General features: G+C 38.2%; 1 protein-coding gene across 3 annotated transcripts; it reads left to right on the top strand.

The window, feature by feature from the left end:
• Window positions 1-608: 608 nt before the first annotated feature.
• LOC147848223 (uncharacterized) lies at window positions 609-8,711 on the top strand. Of its 3 annotated transcripts, none has more exons than XM_087338582.1 (7): window positions 609-711; window positions 1,776-2,721; window positions 2,800-2,926; window positions 4,111-6,818; window positions 6,904-7,316; window positions 8,113-8,225; window positions 8,490-8,711. In XM_087338582.1, exons 2-5 carry the CDS (start codon window positions 1,834-1,836, stop codon window positions 7,201-7,203), a joined length of 4,023 nt encoding a protein of 1,340 aa, XP_087194708.1. In that variant the 5' UTR covers window positions 609-711; window positions 1,776-1,833; the 3' UTR covers window positions 7,204-7,316; window positions 8,113-8,225; window positions 8,490-8,711. The 3 variants fall into 3 exon arrangements, with proteins under 3 accessions (XP_087194708.1, XP_087194705.1, XP_087194707.1); XM_087338579.1 differs by having other exon boundaries at window positions 8,113-8,271; XM_087338581.1 differs by lacking the exon at window positions 609-711 and adding an exon at window positions 796-901 and having other exon boundaries at window positions 8,113-8,271.
• Window positions 8,712-11,810: the final 3,099 nt, after the last annotated feature.

The raw sequence follows: 11,810 nt of genomic DNA, 5'->3' as shown, positions 1-11,810 counted from the left end.
TGGCATTAAACAATGGTTTTTTTCTCAACATGTTCAAAATGGTCCGAATGACAAGTTAGAAATATTGTTCCAAAAATTACAATGTTGGGGACTACAACACAATTGGATATATGTGTAATGCTTTTATGCTTGATAGTAGACATGGGGTGTAAGCTTGTGTGAAGAAGTTCAAAGGCATTCTTAGGTGGAATTCAGGGATCATTTCCTCAAGTGCATATTCCGGTTTTCTAGGGGCTTTACAGGACGTATTTTTGGGATCATTTCCTCAAGTGCATATCCGGGTTTTCTTGCGGCTTGACATGACGTCTCTCTCTTTACATAAACATGTGGGATCATTTCCTCAAGCGCATATTGGGGTTTTCTAGCAGCTTTACAAGACATCCTTCTCTCTACATAGATATGTGGGATCATTTCCTCAAGTGCATATTTGGGTTTTCTAGCGGCTTTATAGGACGTCTCTCTCCCTACATATGTACTACATAGGATATAACTTGTTTTGAGAAATAGGAGGGCTATACAATCTTATGAAGACGCTTGAGCCTTGGAGGGCGTTGAAACCATAGAGGCTATTTTTGCAATTTATCAAGAGTAGAGGTCCATTCATATAACTCTCCCACAAACAGCATATCTGAACTCTGCAGCGTCACGCAGAAGAAGAAGAAGAAGAAGAAGAAGAAGAAGAAGGTCGCGCGCAGAGGAGATCTTCCAGAGGTAAAAAAAAAAACATTTCTCTACGAATGACCTCTGAGAGATATGAAATACGTACATAGTTACACACATGCATATATATATACGTAGATAATTTTGTGTTGTATTAGAGAACACAAAAGCAGGGAATATCCCAAATCCTCCAGTCATACGGTGTGTTAAGCTCATGAATTGAACTTGTAGTGATGTTCTGGTATAGATTACTCAACGTTTGAGCCGAAAGCAGACATACTTTATACCTTTTTTTTTATTTCGGTTTGTACCTCTTATATAGTTCTGCTGCAGCCATTATGGTTTCTAGTTTCTGTTATATATTTATATACCTCCAGTGTGCCATTACCACTTTAAATAGCTATATATCAGGGAGCCGTTTTGTAATTTTATATGTTTCTGCTGAAGATTTCTGATGACATATTTATAGTACATTTATGCAATGTGTGCTCATAACTTCCACGAATAATAGATATATTCCCATTAGGTTTGTGTGAATAGCCATTGCTTGAACAGTGAAAACAACCTTGGAAATGGATATATATATATATATATACATATAAACGTCTAGCTATTCTATTGTACAGTCTTCTAGAACCTTTCTCTATTCATAAGTGCCATATCCTTTGCATAAAGAAAGAAACAGCATATTTCTGGGGCTCTGGTATGCTGGCCATATTGAGATGCGGACAAAAAAGCATAGCAACAGCAGCCATGATTAATATGTCTGTACGATTGATCACACAACTTTGATAGTCCCTTTCAGTACCATGCTAGATTTCTTATTTGCTGATGCAATAACAATGTGTTTCTAAAATTTCAGCTTAAAAAGCTTTGGACGAGACATCATATTTTTGTATAATTACATATGCACTATGTAGAAGGCTGAAATTTGTCATTAATCTATATATGTAAGTTTGGGGTTTCATTGGCGACCTAAGGCCTTATTAGCAACACTAACATACCATTTTCTTCCCTTTTTCCATTACTATCAATGCCATTTTGTTGCATTATTGGGTATCATATGCCAGTTTGGCCTCTTTAAAGATGTTAATATATTTTTCTGTTCTTTTTAGGCTCTGTGAAGGCTGTAAAGAAAAGCTTGACTCAAGTAAATGCTAAGCTTCACAAGGCATGGAGAGTGTAAGAGTGCTATCTAGATCTTCAACATCTTCAACACCATCATCATCTTCAGGGGCTGCCTCTTCATCATTATCCACTTCCATCCCATTGTCATCCTCATCTATCCCTTATACACCACCATCATCTTCATCTAGCTTCAACTATGCCCCTAGCTATCCTCCTCCTTTACCATCAACACCACTTTTGAATCCGGCTTCTTCTGGAAGAGGTTTTCCCTCAAGTAATACTATACATCCTGGTGCGAAAATAACCATCCTTACATCCTCTGCATCATCCTTGTCTTCCTCTTCAGTCTCTGGATCCTCCAGCTCATCCAATGTGGCTCTGCCTGATGATACTCATACCGCCTTTCCGTCAACTTCAGAACAGGGGCATCTACCTACAGATACTCCTCCAATTGAGTATCCCATCAATGGGATAGTGGTTGTTGGAGTGATTGGAAGATCTGAAGTAGATACTTCTCAGCTTCTTGACAGAATTTTAGATTCATACATCTTTGGTTCGAGGTTTCCATTTATATTTCCTGAAGCTCTAAATAAAGAAGATGATATCAGTACGTTAAACAAGCGGGTTAATACATTAGCAACAGAGAGGCCAAAGCAGCAACATGTGTTGCAAAGTGAGCAAGGAAAAGTTTTAGGAGCTTTAGATACAGAATCAAATGTTTCGCAGAATCCTAAGGCTCTCAAGAGGTTGGACTGGATGCAAAAACGCTTGAAGTACTATCATGATGAAGAGAAGGGCTTAGTATATGTTCAGTTTGCATGGGGGTCTCTCCCATCAGAGATAATCAGCAAAGGTGTTGGGATAGATGGCCTGCCTAATGCTATGGAAGAATGTGAAAGAAATATACTGCGAGGTCTTTTGTATATGTTTTCAGTAAGCAGCATGATTCCATTTTTATGCTATTTTGTAAGCTACATGTATTTTTAATTTTGGGCTTTGGGTCAATGATAGGTCTGTCATGTGGTCATCCTTCTTCAAGAGAATGGACGTGTTGATACACATCTGCTAAGGACCCTCCGAATTCTGCAAAATGCAAAGCATTCACTAGCTCCTTTTGTAAAAACACATGTTCTTCCAGGTTCTTGCTTCAAATCCTTAATTGAAATATTTTTATTGTCTTTCTCCAAACACATGTTTTTCCAGGTTTTTTCACCGACTATCAATGAGCTTTAAGTTATTTTCCTATATGATAGTTAGAGTCTCAGCTGGAATTAGATTTTATTCTTCAAGCTCATATTTGAAAAAGGTACTCTCTTATTCTTCAGCTTTAGCTAAATTAGGCTTTGTCGGTTCTTCATCTGGGATACAATCCCTCGGTTATATGGTTGATCAGTGGCAGTCATGGAAAATGTAGAAGTAAATCAATTCAAGGGAAAGTCTGATGGAGGAGGAAGTTCTCATATGCTCCGTATTTCTTATTTGATGTAATATTGTCATTAGGAATGCTAAAGATTTGATAGTGATGACAATGTGTTTTAGAGAAGTATAATATTTTCACTTGAAGATGCTGTATCTAATGCTAACTCGTTATTTAAATAGTTGATGCTTGTCGTAATACTTGTTAGAGGAATCTAATCCCTTTACTTGGAGATGAAAACATTCTATTTTATTCAATAATTCTTGCATATATCATTGATGCCATTTGGTTGGATTGCTTGCATACATTTTTTCATTTATGACATCGTTTTGTTTTCTTATTTGAACATTTGTACCAACAATTTAGATTTCTATTTCCAAATTGTATCTGGCAGAGCTTTCCCCACCACTATAGAAAAATGATGGGCTTCACTATGCTGGCTCTTATATTGTTGAGCTTTAGTTTGGGAGGCTCTTATAGTTAATAGACTCTCTAGCTTTTATGCACTTTATGGTTTATTACTAGGTTTGCCTAATTACTTAGTTAAATGAGTACTTGTTTTTTTAGTTAAATGAGTACTTGTTTTTTTACGGCGATACATTGTTTGCTTTGTTATTTCCCGTCTAAGGTTTTTTCATTGCACTTAGATTAGTTGATTTTTGTTATTGCTTTTCTGTGTTGATTTTCATTTTGCTCTTTTCTTCGGCTGTTTTGCTTTATTCGATAAACCTTTTCCTTTTCTTTTATCACTTAAATGGATAGCATACACTATTCTGGGCTTACGAATATAAATATCCCTTTGCTTTCACTTCTGCCATTTCACTTTATTTTATACATTTTCTTTTTTTTTTCACGAATAATATATCATACATTTTCCTGACTTATGAATGTATATGTTCTTACAGGTGTACATCCTGCTGGTTCTCCATTGGAGAGAAGTTCTATAAAGTCCTCATCAAGCTCTATAGGTCAATCCGCAGGAAGAGCTGGTGGGTCAGTGAGAAGTACATCTACCATTGCCCTAATGTCTGGTTCAGCCCCTTCATTTTTTCCTGGGCAGTGCACACCTGTGTTGCTGTTTGTATTTCTTGAAGATTTTAGTGATGTGACAGTAAGTTCCCACCATGACACAGCTACACAAGTAGTTTCACCAGTAGGAGGGCCAATATTTACTTCCAGGCAAACAGTCCAACTGAAAGGTTCAAATCCAGTGGTGATGTTGGCAAGGGCAACCAGCAAAACAGAGGGAGGATTGCGGAAAAAACTCCAATCATCTCTAGAGGCTCAGATTCGATACTTGGTGAAGAAATGCAAGATCTTAGCAGGCTCTGGTGACAGTCTTGCCACTGGAGGCTCGGGGGTTGGGCCAAGGGGTCCAGGGAGTAACATTGGAGCTTCTTCAGGAACATTGGGCGGATCATCACTCTTTGTACTCGATACGATGCGAGTAGCTTGTCTTCTTAACAAGGCTTCGAATCTTCAGGGAGATTCGCTTGAAGCTGCCATGGGTGTAATGAATGATATGTTGAGTGGCAAGGATGTTGCAGACAATGCCCTGGCAGGACTAACAGGAAATGGCGGTGAAGATATCCAAGCAATTAAGGACTTTATTTGGAAGCAAGGAGAGATTTTGAGGGGGAGAGGAGGCAGCCTAAGCAACTCCACTGGCAGCTCTATGGGGGTTGGAATGGTTGCAGCTGCAGCAGCGGCTGCTGCTGCATCAGCTGCTGCCGGAGGATTTGGAGGATCAAGTGGAGCTTTTAAACCCTTAGGTAACCCTCCTGAGCTTCCGAGCATGTCCAACTGGCTATCAGCTTGTCACATTCTGATTGAGGGACTTATTGCTGGAGAAGCTAGTTTGCTGAAGGATGCCAAGAAAATTATATCAATTAGAGTCACTACCGGATCTCGAAGAGGAACTTCAGAGCCCAATACATCTGTTCAAGGTAAAGATGCATTGGGAGTAACACTGGGTTCTTTAGAAAGTGGAACTGAACTTGACATGAAATTTTCAGCGGATTGGTGCAAGCGGATGTTCCCATCGGCACTTGCTATATACTCAAAGGCCCTACCTCCATGCTATACAACAATTCTTCATCAATCTCACCTTCAGAAAGCTCTACGCATATTCCAGACAATGGTGAGGGGTCCAGCAGTGCCCTCATATATGAAGAAATTAATAGAAGAATGTGAAATAATTTGGAAATCTGGAAGACAACTCTGTGATGCTATAAGCCTTACTGGTAGACCTTGCATTCATAGGGTACATGATGTTTTACAGACAATGGAAAATGAGGGTAAGACTCTAGATCAGTCAGATATGAACCATGCCAAGCCACACTCTAGTGGGTTGGTTTTTCTCCATGCTTGTGCATGTGGCAGATCAAGGGGATTACGGGAGGATCCTTTTGAATATGAGAGTGCAAACACCACTTTTTTTCATTTTCCCAATTGTGAAGACCTGCTCCCTAAATTAATAGTTCCTAACTGTGAAGGGAACAGACCCATGGGTGGTTCAGCATGGAGCTTGATTAGATTAGGGGGTGCCAAATATTACCAGAAATCAACAGGATTACTTCAAAGTGGTTTTAGTCACAATAAGAAATATCTTTTACCTTGGATTATATCCTACTTCTCTGCTTCTCTAATGCAAGAGACAACTGTTTTCCCCATACAAGCACCACAAACTAACCAGCAGGAAAATCTTTCCTATTCTTCTAACCCCGTGATCAGGACTTTGAGTTTTTTAGATGCTTTGGAACAAGGTAAAGGGGGGGCACACAGAGAGATTGATATGCACTCACACAAGCAAAGCAAAGGGGTTAAGAAAACAATTACCTTGGAGAACAAACAGCCATATGGTTCCACTTTGGCGTGGGATGACCGGAGACTTTTTGCTGATGTGGCCAAAAGCAACTTTGAAGGTGAATATGCATTCCCACCTCTCCAGCAGCGGGAATTACATCAGAGAGTCAGCAAACAAGTTGGAACCTTAGACAAGAAAGAAGCAACAAAACAATTAGTGCTACCGGAATCTCAGAATGCACTTCCAGCAATGCAAAATATTTTTGAAGAGAAAAAGGCTGTTTCTGCCTCCGTGTCCACATCAGGAATTTCCCATTCCACAATAGCAAATGAAACATTCCAAGAGGTTGGATCAGTTGGAGTTAAACATGCACTGCTTTATCTCGGTTTTGAGCATGAATGCCCTCATGGTCATCGATTTCTATTATCTCAAGAACAAGTTGAAGCACTTGGTTCAATAGGTATTGACTCTGAACAACATAAAACTAAAGATATGGAAAGCTCCAAGAGCGGCCAAAAAATGTTCCAAAATGCAGAGACTGCAATGCTGCTGAGCACTCATCATATTGCTGTAGGCGAAAAGAGTCCTTTCAAGCTGTCTGCTAATGTGATAGGTACAAATATGGAGATACCTGATAACATTCCCTGTAAGATTGTGAATGATGGATCTGGGGAGGGATACACCTTGCTGAATACAAACCTTCCTCTTTACATGACCTGTCCATACTGTAGTAAATCACCTGAGAAAAGGAAAAAGAACAGCCCCACCTTTGCAGGAAATATCTCACAGCTTCAGCGGATCTTTCTGGTAAATCCTTTTAATACTTTCACTTTGTAGAAGTCCATGAGAATATTTGATTGCATTTAAAATTTTTTGTAAACATGACACTCAGGTAACACCTCCACTCCCACTTCTCGTAGCTGCATGCCCAACAGTACAGTTTGGTGATGAGGCTATTTCTCAAGCAATTAAACAAAAGGCAAAAGCTAGCAGTAATCAGTTCGGCTTGGGTTGCAATATAGTTCTTCCTCCTGAAAGTTTTATTGTTCTTCGGCTACCTTTCATTTATTATGTAGAACTGGAAGATGGCTCAAAATCTCCCCTTAAATATAATGTGTCGCAACCAGATAGTACAGCCTGGCTCCTAAAAGCCAGCACATTTAAGATCATCTCAGATGCTCCAAGTGTGTGAGAGGATTCTGATCAGACGAGGATTCTTAACTCTTCAAGGTTGCTTCAGCAAATTTTGAGAACTCTGGAGGTCTTTAGAAGCATGTAGCAGCTCACACTCGACCTCCTCTTAAGGTAAAAGTGCTGATGCATTCTAGGTATTTAATTTAGACACACTGTTAAAATTCTTTTGTACACCTGCTCTGTTTCTCTTATCCTTGTCCATCTGCAGCAACATTCTTTAAAAACCAAGACCCAAGTTAATAGAAATCTCACAAAAACGAGGAAAGTTGCCTGATATGTAAATAATTAACCATCCTCAGAGCATGTATATGTACGAAGGTTTTTTTTCTAAATGGATTAATTGAGCAAAGGAGCCCTAGGAAGTGAGTTGGCATGCTCAAAAAATGAATGATAACAGTGGTATGGCCAGATGGTAAAAGTATGAGCACAAAAGTATACTATACTTCTTAGTGGGTTGTTTTCAACTGAGAATCTGATGATTTATTGATGCATTAGCTTTCTTGAATTAGATGGTTTGTAACCGGTACGCTCCTTTTTGACCGCTTATTGTGTATGGATTTGCTTGTGGTTTTTTGTGACGTTCAGTAACATGGTCTTATATGTCAAAGTTAGGTAAGTCTGAGAAGTGATATGGCCAAATGGTGAAGGGATGAGCACCAAATTATACTTCTTAATGGGTTTTTTTCAATCAAGGATCTGATTAGTGATACATCAGTTTTCTTTAATTAGATGGTTTGTAACCTGTATGCTCCTTTTTTACCACTAGTTGTGTGTAGATTTGCTTGTGGTTTTTTGCAATGTTCAGAAACATGGTTTTATATGTCAAAATTAGGTAAGTCTGAAATGCTGTACATTCAATCTTTATTGAAGAACACATTAATGATGCATATTGATTTCTTTTCTTCAGGTTGCACCTCTACTAAACAAATTTCCAGATTACAATGATCTCTTGTTGCGATATGATGCTTCCATTATCAACTTATCCTTCTACTCAAATAACTTCCAGAATACACCTCAAGGGTGAGCTATTGCAAACCAATTCTAACTGTATCAGCTTGCAATACGGGTGTGTTTTAACCATCTGTCACATCCCTAATCTTCCGATGTGCTCACTTCCTGCTTATCACTGTAATGTATATGTATATATGCATCTGTACAATTTTACATATACAATATACGGTATACATTATACATATACATATGCACTTACATAAGAACCAATGGTGCCAGTATACCTTCATAAGGCTCTAATTCGTTTGTTCATATTGATTATTTTCTTGGTAGGCTTTCCAGCGCAACTTTGGAACTTGCCGAGCTCATCTCTGTTACAGAGCTATACAGTGTTGTAGAATTCCACATTTCTAAAGGACTGTTGAAAATGTTATTCTTTTCTATAGCTACAATCAGGGCCCACAATGGAGGAGAGCCAACGTAGTGAATGTTGTAAAAACATAGATATTGTACTGAACATTTTCATGTAAAATTGGGTTCCGTTGTGCACATTGCAATGCTAGCATTGATAATGACTGGAGCCACGATGACCAGCATTTTGTTTGTTACTTGTTTTATTGTGTATTGAGTTAATAATTATTTTACCTTTGGCTATTGAAGTTGATGACTATTTGTGGGCCTACTGCCTAAAGATATAGTATGGAGTTGTTCTGTCACATTTGTGGTATGAAATAAATATAGATTTGCCACTGGCAGTAAGGTGCATATGTATATTTGCATTAATATGCGCAAAACAACATGTGCTTATTGTTGTAAACGTGTGTTGACACGTTGAAAGGGTGGTCAAGGGGGCTTAACCTCATCTGGTTGCATTTAGGCATTAGGTTTATTGGTTACCTTGTTTGTTCTTCAGTGTTTGTGCATCTTAGAAGTGGACTGATACCCACTTCTACTGGTTTATCCAACTTGTAGATGTAATTAGAGTTAGCTAGATCAAAGTAATATAATAAGACACCCTAACACCTATAAGGTTAGTTTCTAGCACTTGGATCTGCAGAATCTTCTTTACGATCAATTTAGATGGTAAATCATAGATCAATGAGTATCTTATGACCAATAAAGATTATCAATTCTATTGGTTTTCAAAGAGAGCCAATTGATAATTCATTCTAATAGAATTGATTTTGCATGCAAATTTTCCCTTGGTTTAATTTCAGTTCTCAAATTGATATACTTACCAACGCAATGGCAAGGATTCCAATAACAAAGACAATGTGTGCATAGATAGATTCATATTATTTTTATCATAAATCCCTATGAACTATGTCAAAGATACACCTCAAGGTTGATCTTGATGGTAGAATGTGTCTCTAGAGTTGATTGATGTGTGGTTAGTCGACTTGTGCGGAATATATGTGTGGATCTTGCTAATGGAAATAGGCAGACATATAACAAGTAGAATGTATGATGCATTGAATAATCTCAACAAGGATATGCAAGAAAGATAGAGAGAAAGAGAGAATGACAATTACATAGTTATAGTTCAAGAAAGATTGTATATTTGAAATTCCGTTGAATTGTATTACAAGGCTTAGTTCCCCTTATTTATAGTTGGGGTAACTAAGCCTTAACTCCGCGTGGAGTGTTCACACTAGGATACGACTGGGTAGATTAGGACTTTTAGCCCAACAGATATATGGGGATATACCATTGTCTACCCTTTTGTTGATGAGACAAGTGAGGGTGAGTGCTAGTCACCCTTGGGCTGTTCATGAATGGATAGCTACTAAAACAAACTTCAAACTCAATTTTCACATATACGAAAAGACGTTACACTTAACTAGGAAAAGGCTTTACTATGTTTGCATGCATTAGATAGAAGAAAGAAGAGGCAAGAAGTCACTAACTTGGTTTGGCTTCCATTACTATGTTTAAATAATTACAAGTTGTTATGATACAACGATTAGGTTGCAACTTCTTAATTTATAACTAGGAACATGATTAAAGAAAGCCGGAGAGGTTCAACCTCTAGGGAGTATGTTAAAGTGAGGAATACTTTTGTAAGAGGTTTATAATTTCACCTTATTTAAAAGTGCATCACTCTCCCTCCCTCCCGCTCTCTCTTTGTTTTCGTAATTAGCTTACCCTAGCGGTAAGTTGTTAACACTACAAGCATTGCGTCTTGAGTTCAAAACCCAATTTTCTCACTATATATATACTTTATATATATCTCTTTAATTCACTAGATGCCAATGTGGAATGTAAGGGTTGAACCCATGACCACTTGGTCTCTATTGGGCAACCTTCTCTCTCTCTCTCTCTCTCTCTCTCTCTCTCTCTCTCTCTCTCTCTCTCTCTCTATACTTTATATATATCTCTTTAATTCACTAGATGCCAATGTGGAATGTAAGGGTTGAACCCATGACCACTTGGTCTCTATTGGGCAACCTTCTCTCTCTCTCTCTCTCTCTCTCTCTCTCTCTCTCTCTCTCTCTATACTTTATATATATCTCTTTAATTCACTAGATGCCAATGTGGAATGTAAGGGTTGAACCCATGACCACTTGGTCTCTATTGGGCAACCTTCTCTCTCTCTCTCTCTCTCTCTCTCTCTCTCTCTCTCTCTCTATACTTTATATATATCTCTTTAATTCACTAGATGCCAATGTGGAATGTAAGGGTTGAACCCATGACCACTTGGTCTCTATTGGGCAACCTTCTCTCTCTCTCTCTCTCTCTCTCTCTCTCTCTCTCTCTCTATACTTTATATATATCTCTTTAATTCACTAGATGCCAATGTGGAATGTAAGGGTTGAACCCATGACCACTTGGTCTCTATTGGGCAACCTTCTCTCTCTCTCTCTCTCTCTCTCTCTCTCTCTCTCTCTCTATACTTTATATATATCTCTTTAATTCACTAGATGCCAATGTGGAATGTAAGGGTTGAACCCATGACCACTTGGTCTCTATTGGGCAGCCTTCTCTCTCTCTCTCTCTCTCTCTCTCTCTCTCTCTCTCTCTCTCTTTCTCGTAATTACCTTACCCTAGTGGTATGTTGTTAACACTACAAGTATTGCGTCGAAACCCAATTTCCTCACCTCTCTATTATATACTTCATATACTCTTAATTCTCTAGATGCCATTGTGGAATGTAGGGGCAACCTTACCAACTGAGCTACATTTACTAGATGCCATTTTCGATGTGTATGAGCATGGATAAACTAGAAGAAATAGTAAACAAGGTTATGAAACTCATGCAAGAAATGATTCTTATATTACTATAGGTTAATGATGTTGTTTTATTGTCATATACTTTGAATGATATGCAACACTTACTTAATGTATCAAAAAAATTATGTCAAATCAATGATGGTGATCTATTTGTCTTGCTATTATTGTCTTGTCGACGAATATGTAACTTTGTAAGAGTGTATATTATGATTTATTTATCTGGTCTCTTTGCCCTTCTATCAAGCGTGTGGAAACATGGTATGTACTATGGTATAGTCTCGACTCTCTTCCTGCTTAATTATTGATGTTCATTTTGTAAATGTGATTAGGTTGTAGTCTAAGATTACCATTTGCTTTAGTAGTTATCTAGTGTGTGTAGCTTGAGAGAGATTGAACACACTCTCACTCGTCTTGCCCATAAAA

This window comes from Azolla caroliniana, unplaced genomic scaffold (assembly GCF_043228905.1).
Source record: "Azolla caroliniana isolate FFs.n. ecotype wild unplaced genomic scaffold, voAzoCaro1.0.p SCAF_450, whole genome shotgun sequence".
NCBI classification, from domain to species: domain Eukaryota; kingdom Viridiplantae; phylum Streptophyta; class Polypodiopsida; order Salviniales; family Salviniaceae; genus Azolla; species Azolla caroliniana.
This window is presented reverse-complemented; position numbering and strand designations above follow the sequence as displayed.

Coding starts and splice junctions, on each gene's coding strand:
- LOC147848223 (XM_087338582.1), top strand. CDS start 1,834: ATGGAGAGTGTAAGAGTGCTATCTAGATCTTCAACATCTTCAACACCA. Junction 2,927..4,110: donor AAAAACACATGTTCTTCCAG/GTTCTTGCTTCA, acceptor ATGTTCTTACAG/GTGTACATCCTGCTGGTTCT. Junction 6,819..6,903: donor AGCTTCAGCGGATCTTTCTG/GTAAATCCTTTT, acceptor CATGACACTCAG/GTAACACCTCCACTCCCACT.